At 34.8% G+C, this 22,460-nt stretch overlaps 2 protein-coding genes across 2 annotated transcripts; one reads left to right on the top strand and one right to left on the bottom strand.

Moving 5' to 3' along the window:
* Window positions 1–7,481, bottom strand: LOC132554924 (partitioning defective protein 6-like). The gene is made up of 3 exons (XM_060219254.1): window positions 7,398–7,481; window positions 6,195–6,417; window positions 1–4,837 (listed from the first exon to the last, which is right to left on the bottom strand). The coding sequence occupies exons 1-3, from the start codon at window positions 7,458–7,460 to the stop codon at window positions 4,101–4,103; spliced, it is 1,023 nt and encodes a 340-aa protein (XP_060075237.1). The 5' UTR covers window positions 7,461–7,481; the 3' UTR covers window positions 1–4,100.
* A 275-nt stretch (window positions 7,482–7,756) lies between these two features.
* Window positions 7,757–22,349, top strand: LOC132554918 (uncharacterized). Its single transcript, XM_060219247.1, has 12 exons — window positions 7,757–7,900; window positions 8,609–8,715; window positions 9,431–9,524; window positions 9,809–9,897; window positions 10,973–11,026; window positions 12,305–12,657; window positions 13,516–13,626; window positions 14,532–14,684; window positions 14,990–15,030; window positions 15,343–16,075; window positions 19,573–19,898; window positions 21,306–22,349. The coding sequence occupies exons 1-12, from the start codon at window positions 7,784–7,786 to the stop codon at window positions 21,420–21,422; spliced, it is 2,295 nt and encodes a 764-aa protein (XP_060075230.1). The 5' UTR covers window positions 7,757–7,783; the 3' UTR covers window positions 21,423–22,349.
* Window positions 22,350–22,460: the final 111 nt, after the last annotated feature.

The following is a 22,460-nucleotide window of genomic DNA, read 5'->3' as shown; positions in this document are numbered from 1 at the left end:
ATGTATATATATAAAATGTATATACATGTAAATGTATATGTATTGGTAATGGTCCATTCTATGTACAGTAAAGATCTATTATGATTAAAAAAAAAATGAAAGAAAAACTGACAATTTGTACCGATTATTGATGCTATTTTTAGACATGAAAATGTACAAAGAACTGATAAAAACACCACAGAACATTCAATCCGAAAGGACTGCTTGATTTTTTTTATGACATTCTTAAATACTATTAACTGACAGATATACAAAATTGTATACCTTACATTCTGTGATTGAAGCAAAAATTAAATAGCAATCTTTTAATCACATTACCTGTACCAGATAGCTTCAAACAAGGTCTTTATCATGGGATTTAATAGTATGTATACATAGGTATTTTGATGAACACACAAGATTTTAGGCACCCTGATAAATGTTGATAAAAAAAATCCTCAATTTTGGATATCATCTACCATCACTATAGACAAAGATGTATGAACAAGCCCTATATGTAATAGCTGAGGACCACTAACTATCCACGAATGTCAAATTTACCAAGTAAATAAAAACTTCTTTCAAGGTGTATGCTGCAATTAACTATATTTCCACAGAATGTATATATATATATACAAGTGTACAATTAGTTTACCGGGAGGTGGTGCTCCCAAGTCCTTTATCGCATGGACATATTTACATATATATAAAATCACAACCTATAAATTAGTCACATAAAAACAGTCGATGCCCTTATTTCATAACAATAAAATCCAAAATGCACGGTACATGAATATTCCAGCACATACGTTCATCTCTTTAAAAATCTGTATAAAAATAAGAACTTCATAACTGCAATAATATTAAGTCCTGTTAGATAACTTCATATCGTTCAAGCGTTACAAAGTCCAGCTTTCCTCTCACTTTATTTCAACGTTGACTAAAAGAGTGTTATGATTCTTTAAGTAATGAAATTGTTTACATGCCAAAGAATTTCTGCGATGCAATCCAAAAGTATCCTGCCTTCCTTACACTGAATAACATTACTTAAAACTATATGTACATTGTCTTGTCATTGGAGAACACAGTAGTAGTTGTCATAATCCAATGAATGAAAGAATGCAATGTCCTAATCAAAACAAGTTACCATATTTGATAAAGATTATATAAACTGACCAATATCAACCAAGCATTACCCTGTATTCAATTAAATCAGTCTTCTTTGTAAAATACATCATTTTGCCATAGTAAAATAAATACAAATTTTGTATGTTTTCCATGTGCACTTGCATAGTTTGTCATACCTAAAATTATACAGTTTATTCTAGATTTACATTGAGTATCAAATGAACTCTTTGTACACACTCTTTTTAAGATATCACTCAGTGTTTGCAGCATTTAGAAGTAGATTGTGTACAAGTGGCATCATAAAGTTACATGTACTCAACAATCTATAATCTACTATTTTCCAAAAGTAAGTCCATGCCTGGTAATATACCCATTCATATTTACTGCAGTTAGGTGACTTTAAACAAACAAGTATTATTTCAATGGTCTGTAATTAGCAAATCCTGTGATTTTGAGTCAGATGCAATATGATGCTTATTATAATTTTAAGGAAATGTACCAATCTGAGTCAACATGTAAATATTTTCCATGGAAAATGGAGAAATAATCTACAATATACTATAATAATCTACATGTAGTACCATACTTAGAATTGGGGATTAGAAGGGAGAAATACCCCTTACAAACTGAATTTTTCAATTATCTTAAATCAGGAAGATAGAATAAATTAATAAAGAAAACCTCTTAAAGAGGAAGAACAACAGGAATACAATTGATATAATCTAAGTCCTACATTAAAATCAATTAACATATAAAACAAAAGATAATGCTGATAATTAATAAAACAGTGGCTGTAGACTGAAATATTTTTGAAGTGGCCCGTCTCTCTTGTCTCAACTGTTGATTACTTTCCTAAGGTAAAGATCTATGGTTGCAAACACAATATGCTAAATCCAAGCATGTGCATCATCAGAGCAGAATGGCTCTCCTAAAGCCATAATGATCTCTTAAGGTATTTTCTGCATCTACCATACTATGTTACAGATATGTAAAAAAACACAACATCACGATATACCTTATCTGTTGTTATAATCATTTCAGCTCTTTCATTCCATGACACAACTTATTAAAATAATAATACATGTATAATACATATTAACTTATAAAGCGAAACTTTCACAACGTTGTATGTATACTGTAACTTCATCCCTACTTCATTCACAGATCCAATTGTGCCCCTTTGCATGTATCTAAGCTGAAGGTAGAAACTGGGCAAAATCAAGTTACAATTTATGAGAAAATTGCAACCACCACAGCAAGCATATCTGAACAAAATTTTGGACACATTTATTTTTGTCAAGGAAAGGACTGTCCAACAATATCCAAATCTATGAAACTATTAAAATCAATGTGAAAATGGAAAAAAAAAACAGTGTACAATACCACCAGGAATGTATAGAGAACGGAATAATGTTAGCTAGAAAGTGTATAGTTTTTTTACAATGAATACATAGTTGTGTATATTGGATATGAATATGTAAATATAATTAAGCAATTTCATTAGTGATTTACGCATCACACAAATGATTTGTCACAGTGGTAAGAGGTCAGTGTGAATTTTCAAGGGGAATAACTCCACTTAACTTAAGAGGCCACCTATTGATAAAACATTAATTCTATATATAACATTTCACATTAAATTGTATGACTTACCCTCTATTCTCATCAAAAAGATATGTTACAATTAATATTTGAAGTTTCCATAATTTATTATAGCAATACTAGATCTCTATTATTTTTTAATAAAATCTTTTCACTCAATCAAAGACTGAATGGTTCCAGATAGACAACTAGAAGATGATAATTCTCCACCATCTCGAGTACACTATCCAGGGAAAGACACATAAGAAACTGGAATACCATGTTTGCTTTTATGGCCAAATTGATTGCTCTGATATTCTTCTATCTGTAAATCAAATGCTAATTCAAGGCTAATGTGGATAACTACCGCAACTAGCAATTTTAATATGTCAGATGTTTCATCACCAAATTTTAATTACAATATTTCAAGACTTCAATATTCTTTTGTACCTGATCTGAGTGTCAGAAACTGTGATTGGCAAATCCAGATAAATTTAAAATTTAACCTAATTTTCACTCAGAAATTAAAATTATCAGATGTTTGTGTCTGTCAAATCATGCCAGATTTCCAGAGCCTTGCATGGCCACTGCTAATAATTATTTACATGATTGGTATAAAACATACATGCTGGCATAAATTAAAATATGTCACCTGTAAACGTATACATAATGCTCTTAATATATACTCCTAGGCAGAATTTGGGCACAAATAACATTACGTCACTAATAGAAGCCATTGCCAAAATATTACTTCTGTTTTTTTTAATCCTGAAAAAAACTTCTTAATTTATATTCCACAAATATCCACCATAGTATTATGGTCTGACACAAGTGCTTATAACAAATTCTCTAACCACAGCACCTATCGCAGAAAAAGCAAACAATTTTCAAAAACATCACCTTTTCCAGTAAAACGTGTTATACAATAAAATATGTGTTTCCCTTATCTTTAGTCATGACAAGACAATATGTGCTATCAAATGTACCCCACACCTCCAGGCGAATAGAATATCTACATAATTGTAAAATTAGGTGGGGAAGCGGTCCACATGACCAATTCCTCAAAGAAAGCTGCTACAGTAAATCTACTGTGCCAGAGAAATTGCGTTGCATTCTTTACAGTTAATTAAAATGCCTACATGTTTGTATACACATCGCATATTACTTAAAACAGATCATAGTTCTAAAAGAATCAAAAGAAGACTTCTTTTACCGAAATTGGGACTAAAAATAGGTCTTGTAGTGCCACAATGTCAAATGAACTTAAAAAGCCTAAGAGAGCAGTAAAATCTAACTACAACATGATTAAACCAAGACACTGCAGATTAATTACATTGCTGAGTACAAAGCTAATTTTACATATAAAACATTTTGTATATGATCAGATACAATTTGCATTATCAAACATTGTCCTATAAGGTGACAACAGCGCTATCTTTACTCTCTGTATCAAGGCTGGCATTGCTGTGATGACTGAGGTTGTGGTCACTTTCTCTGCCAAAATGGTCACTTTGGTGATTCAGATGATCTTCAACCTCATCATCTTCATCCTCTTGCTCATGGATCAATGGAATGTCACTGTCAAATGACTTGGAGGAATGGTGCGAACTTTGTGACTTTTGCGAATTCATGGACATTTGAGAGGTACGGACTGATGACCCGCGCATTGGTGCAAGGGTCATGCGCTGGTTGACTGGCTTAACTGTGATGATGAGGTTGGAGCTATTAGCCACCATCATGTCTGTAACTTGGTCAAGGGTCTTCCCCGCAACCTCAATACCATTTACTTCCAGCACCTCATCGTTCACAGCCAAAAGACCTGTACTTTCTGCCAGCCCACCAGGCACAAGTCTTGATATAAATATGCCAGGCACTTTCTCTAGTCCATGAGGTGTAACACGCATACTTGTGCCGTCACGGATATAAAATCCCAGAGGCTTGTCTGAGCCATTCTTCATAAGCTTGACACGCCGATGAGTTTCTGGAACAACATCAACATCAATGATTGCAGACACCCTTCGGAAGTCTTCAGGCATGCTGATATTGATACGAGGCTTGGGGGGAGCCTCAGCACTCATCAGCTTGCTGATTGGATTGCGCCGTTTCACACCTAATGTTCCATAACCATTGGCTTCACCATAACTTTCTCCTGCAAAGCAAAATAACATTAAGAAAATATGTAAGTTTGCAAAAGTGAAAATCTGCACTTGCAGTATGATATTAGGTATGCAATAGATACTTAAACTCCTGTTTTTTTTAGACCTACTGTACCAGGTATCAGAAATTGAGCTACAGTTCAACTTTTACAGAGATGCAATGCGTTGAACTTTCCCCAAACTAATCCTTCTCAAAACAAATCACCTCATAAAATTGAACAAATTAAAAGAGCAATTTATGGAATGGCATTCTTTTGATTATAATATTTAAAGCTTCCCTATACCGACCCCTGTCAATTCTGAATTATGATAAAAATTTGTGTCTGAAATAATTCAAATATACCAAATATTTTGACAGCGAGTTGTCATTGATAGGAATCAATTTACAGGTATTTTTATTCAGCCCTTGTGCTTAATTTATCTGAAATATACATGATTTTACCTCAAAATAAAACTGCTTCTTTTTTATTTTTGTGGGTGGTGAAATCACAAACCTATAATTTTCTAAAATATTGTTGTCTTCCTTCTTCAATCAGACAATATATCATGATGCTGATATGATAACAGCTCTACTAACCAGGGTAAATGGCTGACTATCACACTTGCTCAGACTTTTTCGGAAAGAAAATACTCCAAGTCATAATCAATAATAGTGAGGTTAAACAACCTTAAGTTTATGTGTACATAACAGCACCTGAAGGGGAATCTGAAGAATTTTGTGCATATGACATTGATTTATGTTGTAATGCATCTGCTACACATATATGGCATGAGATTACTAGTAAGTACAAACTTGAAGACAAGTGTATTTGTGTGATTAATTTTCTCAATAAAATTTTCTGTAAATGATGTATTTTCGCACCTATATTTCCCAACATAATATATATACAAAATTATGTTTTTCCTAGTTCAATATGACCATAAAGAGAAATTGAGTGTTAAAATCAGATGCTTAAAGCTGTAAACAAATACAGGTACCTATATCAGTGATGGGCTTGTATAGTATACTGTAACTTTAATTTAAAGGGGACAGGGAGGCTTGTCTAATATACTATAATTACTGTGGACATAAATTGTATAAAAATAGTCATTTTGTTTGTCAAGATAATATGACAATAGCCAACTGGTGCATAGCATACATGTATTATTTAACAAATAAAGCTAACATATACATGTACCTGAAGCCCACTCGCACACATATGATTGCTTAATCTCTCTTATCTATGAACTAATGTTTCCTGAAAATTTTCATATCTGATGCAGTAAACATGCATTCACCTCCTTCACCTAAACCATGACTTACAAAATAGCTTCCCTCTGTGACTGCTATAATGAAGAAGAAATGTTTACCTTTGCGCTGAATCATGACTCGCAGAAGGGGTTTGGCCATAGTCACAGCCCTGTAAAAGTTGTCATCATTGTTGATTGGAAGAAGATCTCCATTGCTGTCAGTGTACGTTACAACAAAGGGAATGTCCTGAAGGCTGTGGATTTTACCAAGGGTTGCCTCAAATTGGGTAAACTCACACTTCTTGGAATTGTCAATCGCAAACCTTCGGAACTCTGCATCAAACTAGAAGAATCAAAGTTACAATATGATTGATTTGTTGAAGATACTCTCAGAATATTTCAAACGCGAGAAATTGAGTGTAGCAAAATGGCAACAGTTTCATCTCAAATGATATGCCTTCAAATCACCAGTCACTATAGTATTGCGAGAAAAGTGAACAACATTTTAGGAAAAAGATAACATTTTGCATTGGGAAAGAGATTCAGAATTAATAATTTTTCATATAAACTTCAATTCATTTCCTTAAACATTCCTTATTGGTTAAATGTTGATTACTAATATACAGGTACAGTTGTCTTACAATAAACCCAATGGTTGATACATCAGATTCAAGGGTGGGCTTTCCGATATACTTTTTAACTATAAGATAATTAAGATATAGTGATCTTGACTCTAGAATACAAAATATATTCGCCTACATCATGACTCATGTATTGGAATTTAGCAGTAAAGGCTTACGTGACAAGCAGTTAACCTGACAGTTTGCTGTGGTGATTGACCGAAAATGTAACAGGTGTGATCCTGAATATACATACTTAGCTTGCACTTTGTGGGTACTCATGTGGAACAAACCGAAAAAAATACCTTAATTGGGAACAATCTAAACCTCATATTCAGCGTTCAAATAAAGAATGATTAAACAAGTAACAAATTAACATAGAAAATCTAATGTCACAGACGATCGGTTGTGATTTTATCGACAAATTGCCATTAGAGCCGACTTCGCAGAAGCAGATATTCATTATATTACAATTGCTCCATATGCCTTACTAATTGTGTGAGAAAAGAAACGATTCAATCATATAAACAATATGGTTTTCAATTAATACTTATTGTAAATTGATGGTTTAATCAGTAATGTAAACAAATGGAAGTGAGCTAAAAATAGATCCCAGGAAGTGGGTCTCAACGACACACCTTGTGTAGCTTTAACGGAGTTACCTGTATATTCAACTAAGTTCATATGCATTGTTCTGTCATACCTTGCTTTTCACTTCCACCATTCCGTTCTGCTGCCTATGTGGCATCCGTGCAGTCCTCGACATAGTGAAGTTTAAGCCCCAAAAGGGCAATTTCTGAAGCAGATTCCAACAACAATATTTTTTTATGTTTGAGTAAGCGCTTTCCGGTGACGTCAGAACCTATTGGTGAACTATCCTTGAAACATTGCTATTTCGAAATATATATATAACTCTGGCTAATCAAATAATTAAAGGTTCGTTAAAAATATTTTTCATTAGAGATAGATGACTTGCTGAAAAAGAAAATACGTTCGAAATATTATGCATTTAACCCGAAACATTTGTTGAAGAGTATTATTTGCACAAGATGGCGGGAAAGATCCAAAAAGAGTTGTGATGGATTCAAGATGTCTCGATCGAAATTTGGTTCACATAACTGTTCTTTAAAACAACACCCATGGATTGTCAATTGTATTTGCAGTCCAACACGAAAACAGAAAAGTCAAACCATTGACGTAATTAGAGTACGTGTCCCGATACTCACGACTTTAGTTACAAGGTGGTAAGGGATTAGAAAGGGTCCGAACGGTACCACTAAATGCCAAAGTCTTTCTCATATTCACCCAGATCTTGCACACATGCCAAAATGTTTCCGTTCGTGATTGAGAAAGTATTTATTTGAGCTAAATGCAAATATGAATTCGAAAAAAGCTCCCAAAATAAAGAAAACAGACTCGACACACGAAAAAAACTACTTCAAGTTAAATTGATTTCCTGTCCAGGATTAGACAAATACTCTTCACCGGACTCAAAAAAACAACATATAAAGTATGTATTTGATGACATATTCTAAAACCAAATGATGTGATGCCAGGAATAACTTGCATATTTAAAAGAATTCAAATTATTTTCAAAATTTACTGCTTTTGTATTGTAAGTAAATACCCCTATTTGGTCATATCTATTTACTGGTATCATGTTATGATCAATGGTAGACCTGGTCAAGATGATTACTTTATGATTGAAGCACACAAACATGTATATGTCTATGAGTATTTTATAAAGTGAAAAGGTATCGGTTTGATTGCTGCAGTTTTCTGGTTGGGGTTATTGATGTAGATATACAACGAAGCGTCAGTCGACAACTGATTATTATCCATATACACTTAATTGTAATGTAGTCATTGAAAATGTGAAGTTGAGCACAAAATAATTATTGATTGTTCTTGCAGGATATAGAGATACTGGGTGATGGCAGTGTGGTGCGAGACGTTGCAGACAGAGAGGTTATCATTAGAGCTGTCTTCTCAGCAGATGCTGTGCAGAAATTTAGACAGGAGTGAGTTAATGTTGCATTAGTATGTCTAAGGCAATATTTGTAACTTTATTCTAAACTTTTAAAATGCAATATGAAGATATCCAACATTTGAGTTTTGCCTTCTTCAAATCAGAAATCATGTGATATTTCATGAGGTTGTGGCAGGCACAACAAATCTTTATTAACTTATAAAAAAGTCAGTTATTAATAATTGTTTGAAGTATCTTTATTCACATTAGACTTATTGGATCAGGTATGGCATCATGTTTGTAAGAGAAAAGAAGAAAAGACAAATTCTAGTATTGAAACTTTCAATTTTGTTGGTTGGCTGTGTTTCTCCTTGTTGCTATGCAGAGTCCTTTTGAGGTGCGGTCTTGTGTAGTTTGTGGCTACATTACTGAACATCATCATTGTGTGGGAGGTCTGTTTAATGTTAACCAGAGCTATAGTAATTCAAATAAAATATTGACGCAACCACAACAGCACAGGGATTGCCTGTAATATCAGCTTTCTGAGGAATATGAACCACTGGAGGAGAGATTAAATATCACCTGATGTTGCAAAGTCTGATGCTGTACAATTTTCCACTCAAGATAAATGATTACGGCTTAGCATTACAGATGCATGTATGGTATTTGTTGACATATGTTACTGTTCATCTTGTTTTGATAACAAATCTTGAGAATGGTTAAACACCTCGTAGTTATTCATATTTATACCAACTCGTGTGTTGCAGACTGGAGGATTCCAACAGCTGCCCTGTAGAATGGAACCAGGCTTTACTGCTGGTCTGCAAGTACCACACAGAATTTCGACCTCACAAAAATCTGGTATTTATTTCCATGAAAATGTCATCAATATATTTTCCTGCAAAACTGCTTAGATTTTAAGCCAGATCTGAAATTCATGATGACCATGAGTGAATATTTCTTTAATATGAAATTGAATCACTTCTTTATAATCTGATGACAGTTGACCATGTAAAGCATATCCGCTTCTATTAGATTCTTATTGATCAATATTCTGTTGGAACAGATAATCAGAAATGACTATAAAATGCTGGATAACACTGGTATTCCCAATAGGGTAATGCTGATGGTAATTGTTTCCACAGGCCAAGTGTGAATTTGTTCTCCATATTGACAACTTCAGACTCTGGGATCTGCAGGAAGGCTTCCAAAGAAAACACAGACTCATCCACTGGTACTATATCCCTCCATAAATTACTTTCTTACAGAAAACACATCTGTTCATCCAACAAACTAATGCACTACTTTTCACCACAGAACTGTACTACACTTTTTTATTGTTGGAAAATTAACGAGACAGAATTACCATTTTACACCGGTTAAGGGTTCTTTATACTGAGCTGTGGACCTAATTCCTGACAGTTCTGAAAGATATTGCATTTGAAATATTAAGCCCCTTAAAAAACCAGATAACAGGATCAGGTGTGCTTACTTGGGAAAATACAGAATTGATGTTAATATTTGGCTTGTCGATTTTAGCTAAACAATTGATCATGACTGAAATATATATAAAATAGATGCTTGTTGTAGGACACCAACAATCTCTTATCTGTTCTTTAAAGACTCTGAACTATAGTAGGCTTTGTTTCCCCTTAAATTAAAATGTAGTTTAATAAAAACACTATCTTTACCTTGACACCAGCAGCTTTTTTTTTTCTTTTTTTCCTGGTATATTTCATTGCTAACATATTGCATTGTGGGAAAAATAATTCATATTTACTTGGATGAATGATTATGTGAGTTTGGCTCAGTGTTAATGTAATATCAACAGCTTTGTTCATTTATGTATAGCTAATGGATTGAGAGGTAGTTGATGAGCTTGTTTTCACTAGAATATGAAGCACTTTCTTTACACATATCTGTTATTTTGGCTGAGGAGCCAGATTTGGTATAAGTGATATCCCTGTAAATACACAGACATTTCTCTTATTTGCAGGTTATATCAGTTTGTACCTGTCTAGTTATGGAACCAAAATTTTAAATTGTCATAATAAGTGTTTTATTGATTTCAAAAAATGATGCTGTGGATTTGAAGACATTTTGACAGCAAATGATTAACTGCTATCCATATATTCTGTAACATCAACTAATTTTAGTACAAATGACGACCTCTTGAAATCTTTATTCTGTTTTATAATCACATTAAGCACGACTAAAAGGGTTACTAATTGTGTCTATCATTTGTCCATAGTTACCCTTAAGTCTTATTATCATCACAATTGTTCACAGACAAAACATTTTTATTGCAGTGATCAAGATGCAAGAATACAAAGGAAAATGAAAGACCTATGGGAAGAAAAGCAGTGAGTTGTCCTCTCTAGCGTAAAATGATAGAGCAGGGAAGGAAACCAGAAAGTTGTCCTTGCTAGTGATGTTCATGCAGGTTGATGATTCCTGCACAAAAAAAAATGGTTCTTTGAGAGCTGACATTTTGCTTTTGGTGCATGGTGTGGGGTCTACCATCCATCAGACATCATCTATCAACTTCTTCTAAAAATCACTACTAGTCTTGAATGACTGAGCAGATTTCGACCAACTTTGGTCAAAAGCATCCTTGAGAGAAATGGAACATATTTAATATAAATGATGTGTCCTGATCCCCCAGGGCCTGAGGGGCAGAGCCCAAAAGGGGAGTTTCAGAAGTTCTATAAAATCCTGCTCCTCCTGTAGGAATGATTAGATTTTGCCCAAATTTGGTGTGAAGCACTTTGGGTAAAAGGGACCCAATCCTGGAAATTGGCTATATCTTTGAAATAGTCAAGATCTCCTCTCCACAACCATATATAGCATTGTTGGGAATAGAGAGTTAAACAAAACTGTGATGTAAGAATTTGCCCTGGAGTCTGACCCCACCTGAAGAGACTAAGTTTTAGTGTTACATCTTTGAAGCAGTAGAGCAGTAATCAAAAGAAGGAAACGGTCGGGAGATAAGAATTTACCCATTGGTCTTACCAAAGGGGATAAGTGACTGAGCTGTAATTTGAAAATATTTGAAATACCTAACCTTTAGGCATGTATACCATTGCTAGGCTTTAAAATCCAGGTGAGTAATGGCCACTTGTCCCACTTTGTGAGACTTTCCTGCATTTAATGTATTTTACCTCAAATAATCTTCATCCCCTGGTGAAAACCATATTGATCAGAGGTAGGGAGGACTTAGTTGCAAGCACTCCCCTTGAACTCTAATGTCTACTATCTTGGATAGATTGTCGTACCTTACTTTGACCAGAGATACTGGTGACTTTGACCAGTGAGATATCTCCGTTTGTTGACAATGTTATGAAACAATAGCCAGGAAAACAGAGATAATATTTAATATTTTTAACCCTTAGACTACCTCGTATGGAGATTTATGATAGGATAAGATTTGGCCCCACCTATGACCTCATTACAACTGATATGTCAGTAATTTCCCGGACTCGTACCTTACTTTTTTGATATATCTTTCAATTTTGGACTTTCCTTTATCTGTGAGGTGTGACTTTAGACCCAACTCTAACTGGTACATTTTTTTGGTTTTCTCTGATTTATTGTTTTTATTTGGATACCAGAAAAAGTACCAATTTTCTTCACCTTTTCAGAATTGAATGGCAAAGAGAAGAAGTGCTGAGAAATACCATGCCAATAACATCAGATTTATCACAACAAAATGAATCAATGTCTAGTATTTCTGTTACACAACTTCTGGAGGAAATCGCAAAAGATGTCAATGATACACCAAAAGATGTGACTCCAAAGAAAAAAACCAAGAAAAGGACTATGGAGGGATCAAAAAACATGGCAACCGGACAAAGCACAAAAAGGGTTACAGACAGTTTGCATATACAAGATGAAAAAGTTTGGCAGGGTAAGAAGAAAGACTTGGCTGAAATGGATGAAGATACAGTAATGCATGGAAGTCGGGAGAAAACGACGAGAAAGACAACATGGAAACGTAAGGTCTTAAGTGTTTTGATTGCCATATGGCGTTTATATGGTACAGATTCAAGTGCAAAAGAAAACAAAAGATGAATTTGATAAAGCTATTGTTTTAGTTCATCTAAATGGCAAGTTAGCTTATTCCATGAGGTGTTATCCATCAATAAGTCCAGCCTGTATTTGACATTAGGCTCCTTTGAGTAAACCCCATCAAAATTTGCAGAAAGGAGTGACCATGACCCATATTCAAGCTCACAGAAATCATAGGCCAAACCCATTAAACAACTTCTGCTAATTAACTACAAGGTCTAGAATAATGATGTTAGCTGACAGGTTCCTGCAATGAAGCCCAACAAAATTTCTGAAAAGAATTATCCTTGACCCATTTTCAAGGACACAGGTGTCAAATAAGTTAAAACCTTCAAAACAATTTCTTCTGATCAACTGCAATAAAATACTTTGATGATGATGTGGTAGGTTGGTAGGATGATGCCAAATGAAGTTTGCAAAAAATAAATGATCCATATTAAAGGCCACAACATTCAAATGATGGCCTGATTAACAAATCTGTAAAAGTCTACATCATGGTTAGATCATGATATATGGTTTGTAGTCACCTAGGATGGAGCCTAACAAAGTTTTCAGAAAGAGATGTTCATGATTCATATACAAGGCAACAATGAGTTCTGGGTGAGCAACGCTGGCTCAGTGGGCCTCTTGTTTTACAATAAATACAGATGTGTTGCAGGGGTGATTTTCTTTTTAAGATATTTAAATGGGAAGAAAATATGATTTGATTCATGCCCTTGTATAAAGATTTTAAACTTCCTCAAACTTAAGTGGAATTAACTATGCTATTTCTATGCGTTTTCAGAGATGGTATACAACAAAGAACTGTCCATTACCGAGGATTTGAGAAGACCATTTATAGTTAGAGATTTCTTGATACCAGAACATGAGCAGGTTATTTTACAGGATATTGCAGGTGAGCGTGTTGTCTTTACAAAGTCATTCCTAAACTCTGTAGTCAGCTGTTGGATATACACAAATTATAGATTTAGCCTGTGTATTTGGTTGTTTTGTTGAAGCTATTTACCAATCATGTGTTGATTTTGAGTTCAAATTTGATCTTAGTTTTTGTACCAGATACATAGTAAGCAAATGTCACCAAATCTAAAATCTCTTGGAATGTTTAGAGAAAAGAAGTTGATAAGCGGAATTGTCAGCTAACATCAGTTCTTGTTATATTAAACCACAAGTTGTTATTTTTATGTGTTTCGAATTTTCATAATTTTCCGCAATTATATTTCAACTGCAAAATACAGTTCTTGTGAAAATTGAGTCCCTTATAGATAACATATTTACCTGATCAATGGATTTCATGCTCCATCATTGCACTGATTCTTGGAGCCATGCAAGTGAAGCAAGGACTTTGAAAATTTCTCAAATTGTTTTTTTTTTTAATTCAGATATCATTTCAAAAGGTGTTTTTTTACTGACTTTTGGAAGTAGGAATTTGCCAGGCAATATTGAACTCTAAAGTCTGTTTTTAATGCTTAATTGTTTTTGCACATCCAAAGGACAAAAAATTTATCCAGCCAAAAAAGACCCAAAATAAAACCACTTTAACAGTACTGTTATATTTATTAAGTGCACAGGTACTTGAAATGAATAGTCTTATATTGCTGACTGATTTCAGCCTTGTTTAAGAGGTTTTTAGTAGTTTACAAGTCAATCAATCCTATTTTGATAATTTGTAATCATCAGTCAGTTTTTATCTCCATTTTCACGAAATTGTAGTTATTTTGATTACAAAGACTGTAGTAGTTTAAAGTCAACATGAAAGTTCAATATTGTAACATTTATACCATAACATAATTATGTTGTAAGAGTGGAAAGAAGGTTACATGCCAGAAATTGGTGTAACAGCCAGTTCAGAGGAGACGGGCTCTAGTGACAAGACTGTCAGCTATGTGACGCACACGTTAGTGGATGATGTATCAAGCATGGAGACATTATGTCAACCATCATCTCTGAAAAAAGGTATCGATGTAAACCATCGTTAGTTTGAGGTATAAGGTCGGTATTTGTATAAAAATAAATAAAGGCAAAATCAAATGCTTTTCTACATTTGCAAAGTTATGTTTGATAATAAATACCATAGTTGCATGATAATGTTGTTATGAAATGGCTGAAATCGGGGTGCACAAATAATTTCTTCAATATTGTTGCTTGTGACAAGTTTGTTTAATTGTTGATAAGATAGGTCTGTCACTGTTTGGAATTATATCAGACTAACAGGGCTGACTACAGATGTCAAAAGTAAGATCGGCATTTGATTTTAATAGGGAGAAAGGATGTTACACCAGAGGAAAGAACAGATAATCATGTAAGTGACTTAAAGTTTGCCTTAATGGTTAATATCATTTAATCTTTAATGTCATATATATCACTTATCTGTTTATTCAATCTATCACAATTCTGTCATTGCAATGTATTGTTCAAATCATCTTGAATCTGTGGGTCATTGTCCAGCATCAGTCCTTTAATCAATCAAACACAGAATCTGCCTCTAGCTGAAATTGATGTTAATACAGATAAAACAACGAGCTCAAATGTGGTTTTAGCTGATGCGGAACTTGAAGTTACTCCTTCTAAAAAACAAAGATCAATTAAGAGATCTAATATCAGTATTTCACAGTCATTACAGATGCCAGTTAATCAGGAGTCCCAGCACTTTGTCCCGTGTCTGTCCCCTGAGAATGGATCCATCGTAGATTTCAACAGAAAAAGGATCACCAGTATTGCAGATGCAGTGTCACCAACTCGATGCAAGGCATATTTGGAAGCTTTAGAAAGAGAGGAAGATGAGAGACTAGAAAAACTGGCTACACCCAGTAAAAGTTTCTCTCAGTGTAGGGTATCATTGCCAGAGACAACTTTATACAGGCAAATGTCATCTTTAAAAGATCTAGATGTGCTCCAAACAAATTGTAATGGATATCAAACAGAAGATCAACTCCTTTCAGTTAAACATCAAGATGTGAGCAATAAAGTAACTAAAGATGAGACACCATCTTCCCAAACAGACAGTGAACCTGATAGTCAATTAACAAAGCGACGTCTATTTTTCTCTGGTGCTAAACGAAAAAGAGGAAGATCTTCTTTAGAAAGAAGTGAAGACACAGCCTTGATTAGCAAAGACATTTCTGGCCAACCAAATCTTGGGGACGAATCTATAGAGATTTTGAACAACTCCCCAGAATCTGCAATAATAGGCAAGGATAGGTCAGCAATCAAAGAGACAATATCAAGGAGTGCTGATGAAGACCACTGTATGACTGGTGAAGCACAATCTGTTATGGACTCGTTTAATGAGGCTATCATCATCAACAGTAGCCATGACAGTACATCTTCTGAAGTAAGCCAATCAGGTAAGTGGTGTGGACAGTAAAGGTGTGGATGTCACTCTTGGACAGTAAAGGTCTGATGGTCACTCTCTGATCTGCTGGTAAAAAAGGACATTCCTAACAACAGCCATTTGAGTAAGCGTTCAAGAAAAGTTGCAAATGGACATAATCACAGGATTATTTCATGCAGTAAGTTTTCTATGCTATGGTTTGTAAGTGTTCTCCACTTCATGTAAAGTTGTAACTGGATATTTCTTCTTGTCACAAATTTGTGTTTGGTTGCAATTAGACATTCTTGGGTCCCTACTTCAGGTACGGTCACAACTGGACATTTCTTTGTCACTTCCTCATGTGATGTTGCAACTAGACATTCCTGGGTTTCTACCTAGGGTAAGATCACAACTAGATATGCTTGGGTCACTACATCAGGTACGGTCACAACTGGACATTCCTTTGTCACTTCCTCATGTGATGTTGCAACTAGACATTCCTGGGTCTCTACCTAGGGTAAGATCACAACTAGATATGCTTGGGTCACTACATCAGGTACGGTCACAACTGGACATTCCTTTGTCACTTCCTCATGTGATGTTGCAACTAGACATTCTTGGGTCTCTACCTAGGGTAAGATCACAACTAGATATGCTTGGGTCACTACTTCAGGTACGGTCACAACTGGACATTCCTGGGCTCAGTGTAATTTTACAACTTGACGTTACAGGATCACTACCTCTTGTCTGTCAGTTCTTTACCATCTCAGGCGTCCCATACATTAATGATAATACACTTCATTCTGATGAAGGTGATAAAGTTGTGAACAAAATGTGACATTTTAATCTCTACTGGTTGTATTATAAGAAATTATTCTGTTGACTATATCAACCTGAAAAAATGTTCCGAAATACCTCTGGTAAGGTCACAACTGGACATTCCTTGGTCCCAACTTCAGGTAATGTTACAACTTGAAATGCTTTGTTCACTACTTCATGTCAAGTTACAACTCAACCGTCCTAGGTCACTGCTTCAGGTGGTGTCACAACTGAATATTCCCACCTGATCATATCTTTGTGTAAGGCTACAGCCAGTCATTCTTGGGAACTTACTGCATTACGGTCACAATGGGACATTACTGGAGTCACTACATCATAGTGATGGGAAATTTGTTAGATAGGATGATTGACTATCTGTTAAAATCTGTTAGGCTTTTCATTGTATTTAACCAGTTACATAATCAGCTGGCTGTGTGTGCAATGTTCATAGAAAAATAATGTATTCTTGGTTACACTAATATTTTCCTCCTTTTTTTCATAGCTTCAAACTAATTCACCTCACTTATCCAGAATTTGCTGAAGAATGAATGCATTTGGCAATTGCATCTTAATTATGCATAATATGAAAAAGGCAGGATAATGAAACTTAATGTATACATTGATTATAGGAAGACAATGTGCAGTGTACCAATGTAAGGGCCCACAACCCCTTGATTACAAAGTCTATTGCCCTTTGTTAAAAATTTGTGTCTGGAGGGTTACTTTGCCTGCATTTAAACTAGGATATTGAAACATGATGTATACATCTGTTATACAAAAGCAAGATGCATTGTAGGCAAGTCAGGGCCCCTGACCCCCTCAGAACAGAGTCATTGGCCTTTATTAAATCTTGTCATGTGCAGAGCTTTGCTTGCATTAAAACTAGGATAACAAAGCATGGCATATACTTTGATTGTACTAATATGATGTACAATATACCAAACTCAGGCCTGCAACCCCTTAATAACAGAGTTTATGTCTAATGTTAAAATTTTGTGTCTAGAGCACACTTTTAGATTGCTTGCATTTAGACTAGCATAATGAAACTTTATGAATACACAATGTCCAGTGTACCAACTTCAGGGCTTTTGACTCCTCAGTTTCAGAATTATTGCCCTTTGTTAAAAAAATTTGTGCGGAGCAGAACTTTGCCAACAGTTAAGCAATTATCATGAAACTTGGTGTAATCATTGATGATACTTAGACAATATGCTGTGTACCAAATTCAGTGCCATTGACCTCTAAATTGAATAGTTATGGCATTTTGTTAAAATTTTGTGTTCAGAGCATTACTTTGACTGTGTTTAAACTAGGATATTGAAATATAATATATACATCAGTTATTCTAAAGCAAGATGCAGTGTAGCAAAGTTGGTGTCCCAGGCCTCTCAGAACAGAATTATTGGCCATTAATAAAAATTTAGATATGAGCATAACTTTGCTTGCATTTAAACCAGAATCATGAAACTTGGTGTATACATTTGATCATAATAAGACAATATACTTTGTACCAAATTAAGGGCCCTTGACCCCAAAATTAGAGAGTTATGGCCCTTTCTTAAAATTTTGTGTCCAGTGAAGTCATTTTAGGGCGTGCATTCTTCAGTTTCACTGTTTCTCATGGTTTTTTTTTTTTTTTTTTGTATGCTCCCCCCAAATATTTTGGGGAAGCGTAGAGTTGCAGCTTTGTGTATCTATCCATTTTGCGGTCTTTCCATCTATCTTTTCATGTCTGGAGCATAACTTTGCCAAAAGTTCAGCAAGGATCATAAAACTTGGTGTATACAGTAATTTTTCATACTATGGCAAAGAGCACTGTACAGTGCACCAAATTCAGGGCTTTTGACACCTCCATTACGGAGTTATTGCCCTTTTTTTTTTAAATTTCTTTGCTTTCAAACTTGGGAAATGAAACTTAGTGTATACATTGATTATACTAAAACGATGTGCATTGTACATAATTCAGGGTCCTCAACACCTTGATTAGAGTTCCTGACCTTTGTTAAAATTTAGTGGGCAGAGCATAGTTTTAAATTGTTTGCATATAAACTAGAATAATGAAGCATTCTAAGACAATTTGCCATATGCTAAATTCTGGGGCCTCTCAACTCTCCAATTACAGAGTTATTACCCATTGTTAAAAATGTCTTGTTTTTAGCATATCTTACCCCACAATTAAACATGGATAATGAAACTTAGTGTATACATTGTTGATGTTAAGACAGTGTGCAGTGCACAGTGAAGCAAACACAAGGCCTTAGACCCTTTAATTACATAATTTATTACCCTTTTGTAAGAATTGTTTTGTCCATAGCATAACTTTGTATTCATTTAAGCCAGGATAACAAAACTTGGTTTATACATTTATCACACTAAAACAAAGTGCAGTGTATCAATTTTAGGGTCTGCAAACCCTTAAATCATAGATTTGTTGTCCGTTATTAAAATTTTGTTTCATGAGCATAACTTCGCTTGCATTAAAATTCGGGTTAAGAAACTTTATGTATACATTGGTCATAATAAGAGAATTGGCAGTATACCAAATTCAGGGCCCTCGACCCTTCAGTTTTAGAGGCATTGCACTTTGTATACCAAATTCAGGATCTGAAATCCCTCACTTACATAATTATTGCGCATTGTTAAAATTTTGTGTCACATCAAGTGATTTTCGGAAAGCATTCATTGTTTCATCAATACTCTTGATTTTTACAGTCTTAAAGTATAAAAATAGGATTGAGGATCAGAATGATTTATCAGAGGACGAATCTCTCCAGTCAGCCAGCCAATCACAGAACCTGTCTCTACAGGTACAACCCAGCCAGTCACAGAACCTGTCTCTACAGGTACAACCCAGTCAATCACAGAACCTGTCTCTACAGGTACAACCCAGCCAATCACAGAACCTGTCTCTACAGGTACAACCCAGTCAATCACAGAACATGTCTCTACAGGTACAACCCAGCCAATCACAGAACCTGTCTCTACAGGTACAACCCAGCCAATCACAGAATGTATCTTTCCCCACAGACAAGTCCAAGGTATGTAAAAAGTAGGAATCTTTGATATTGAACAAAGTTAAAAATAGTAAGGAGTTCACATCAACAATGAATGTTGTATTGACATCTGATTCAGAATGAAGATGACATCACACTTGAAGAAAACAGTACTTTGAAGTCAGTTTAGCATTAAGTATATCCAGTTATCTGACAAAGCAAATGTAGTATTCCAGATTCCAGGTATCTGTTTCATAGACGACACCCGCCATGTAATTACTAGCTCAACAGCCTAAATAACCACTGCATAGATTTTAACCAAATTTGATCTTAAGCACCTTCATATGGAGGTAGGGGTTGTAAATTGTTAAAGAAAAGTTGATAAATCCTAAGGAGACATGAGGGGCAGGCCAAAAAGGGGAAATTAAAATTAAACTTTTAGAATCTTTACAGTTCCCTTTATTCTGTCCCAATTTGGTGCGAGACATGTTAGGAAAAAGGAGATCAATTATGTATGAACAGTGGGATCTGGCCCATTGGGATCAAATGGTGGCCAAATAGTGGACATAGAGCAAGTTCTTTAAAATCTGTATTATGATGAGTTAATTTCAAACAGCTGCATCTTACCTCTTTTGATTGAGGGTTGAAGATGATTATTCTTTTGGAACACCTGGTATTATTCTCTTGTTACTTTTTCAAGAATATCCACATAAATCTGCATAATTGTTCATGTTTTGATAGAGTTTTATTGAATTTGAGTTTAGATTACAATTATGTGCTCATATTGGTATTTTCTTGTTGTTTTTATGTGGGGGCTGTAGAAGACATGTTTTGCTTCAGTATTGTTGTTTATAATCTTGAAACAAAAGGTCCATGGGGTCTTAATCACTCAGCTGGGTTTTTATGGCTTTAACTGCTCTATCCCAACAAAGGGAAAAGGAATGCCCTTTTGACCTCAACCATCAGAGCCTAGGGGGTCAGCCAAACCATTTAACAAAAGTCTCCTTCATGAAAGTATGCTTTTGACAAACTTGGGAAAGAAGCTACACATTCCTACACCCACCCTTCCTGCCTCAAAGGGTATAGAACTATCATTGAAACAATATTGATTTCCACATACCAGAGGACACATCAGACTAAATTGTGACAAAATCCGGACATTCCTACCCCTATTAGGCGGAGCCCCTCATGTTTAAGGTGGAGACCTCTTGTTTATACAAAATTGATACCCCTCTTCATCCAAGGATGCTTCAAACCAAATTAGGACAGAATATAAAATCCCTGAAGTCCAAATGAGCTAAAAATAGCAGATAACCCTGACATTTCACAGCTACTTAAAAGAAGATAAAATTATACATTGTTTGGTTCTAAAACTACAAATATGATATTCCAGGTTATTGGTGTTTTTGTGGAAGCATGCTTTTTTCAACTTTTGATTTCGGTCTTTTTCAGCTGCTTGCTTCACTTACAGACATTCCTGCACGGACAGAAACAGGAAGAAAGTTGCTTGAACTGAAATTTTGTGACAGACTGTTAAATCAGATTGCTGATTATTATTCACAGAAATAGTAGACATCTATTTAGTTTAAAAACAGTGATTTGGGTTAGGGTATTGTAGCTTGTTTCATGCATATACTGGAGATTTGAACATTAGACACCGACGAGTTTTGAAACAACAAAATTTGTGATCTAATCTGTGTTTTCATTGGCATTCTTACATTATGGACAAACTTAAAATATCTTCCACTTAAAATTCGATGACACATTTAAGCATGGCTTCATAGCAAATTCCATCAATGCTAATGTCGATCATCTGCCTCAGCTGGAAAAATAACTGCCGCCTTTGGGTTAGCTTCAGATTTCATGAGTATATCAGGGATTAAATCTTGGAAATTATCCAATGAAAAGAAGCGTTACATAACTTGAAGTTTATGTTTAATATCTGCGGAGGATGGACATTATTTTTGTAATTTGAATGTTACACAATGCTTTATCTTGAATCATTACGTTTGTTGACAAACAGGGAGCTTCCAACAGGAAACGCAGAAAACAGAGATTGAGTACTAGATCTGGCCTTTTGTTCCTATGATAGCAGTCAGTAGTTATATAAAAATATATCTCTATTTTTATATTTCAGGTTTTCTGAACTTTGAAAAGTTAAATAAAGCAGACACAAAATTTCTAAAATTGAAGTAATTGATGCAGACATCTATATTCACCAATAAGGATACTTCTTCACATTCTTCAGATGAATCACAATATTTCAGACAGTGTGTATTGTAGGATCATGGTCACATTTACTATTTCAGAAAAACCTTGTTACTGAAGGCTTCAATCCTTGAAAGATTTGGATCAAACTTCACACACTCCTCCATCATTTAGTTTGCATCAATCATAGTTGAATTGGGAGGTTATTTCTATTGTTTGCTGTGCCTTGTTTATGATAAGATATTGTTAAAAAAAAAAAGTAAAACAGTTACAAATAAAATACTGGTAATTGACATTAACATATCAACATTATGATGAGTTTTTTCCCACAACCATGTGGTTGGCTGTTTCGCTCTCATTTTCGTCACATTTATAAATACTTGGTTCATATTTTGTGTA

Source organism: Ylistrum balloti, unplaced genomic scaffold (genome assembly GCF_031769215.1).
Source record: "Ylistrum balloti isolate Yb309-2 unplaced genomic scaffold, AGI_CSIRO_Ybal_v1 Utg370450, whole genome shotgun sequence".
Taxonomy (NCBI): Eukaryota; Metazoa; Mollusca; class Bivalvia; order Pectinida; family Pectinidae; genus Ylistrum; species Ylistrum balloti.
This window is presented reverse-complemented; position numbering and strand designations above follow the sequence as displayed.

What these genes read in the sequence shown, in the direction of transcription:
- LOC132554924 (XM_060219254.1), bottom strand. Translation starts at nt 7,460, where the DNA reads ATGTCGAGGACTGCACGGATGCCACATAGGCAGCAGAACGGAATGGTG. An exon ending in TGGTGGAAGTGAAAAGCAAG is followed by an intron (nt 6,418 to 7,397) that starts GTATGACAGAAC and finishes TGATTCTTCTAG; the next exon opens with TTTGATGCAGAGTTCCGAAG. An exon ending in AGTCATGATTCAGCGCAAAG is followed by an intron (nt 4,838 to 6,194) that starts GTAAACATTTCT and finishes TTTGCTTTGCAG; the next exon opens with GAGAAAGTTATGGTGAAGCC.
- LOC132554918 (XM_060219247.1), top strand. Translation starts at nt 7,784, where the DNA reads ATGTCTCGATCGAAATTTGGTTCACATAACTGTTCTTTAAAACAACAC. An exon ending in TTCGACCTCACAAAAATCTG is followed by an intron (nt 9,525 to 9,808) that starts GTATTTATTTCC and finishes TTGTTTCCACAG; the next exon opens with GCCAAGTGTGAATTTGTTCT. An exon ending in AGGAAAGAACAGATAATCAT is followed by an intron (nt 15,031 to 15,342) that starts GTAAGTGACTTA and finishes AGTATTTCACAG; the next exon opens with TCATTACAGATGCCAGTTAA.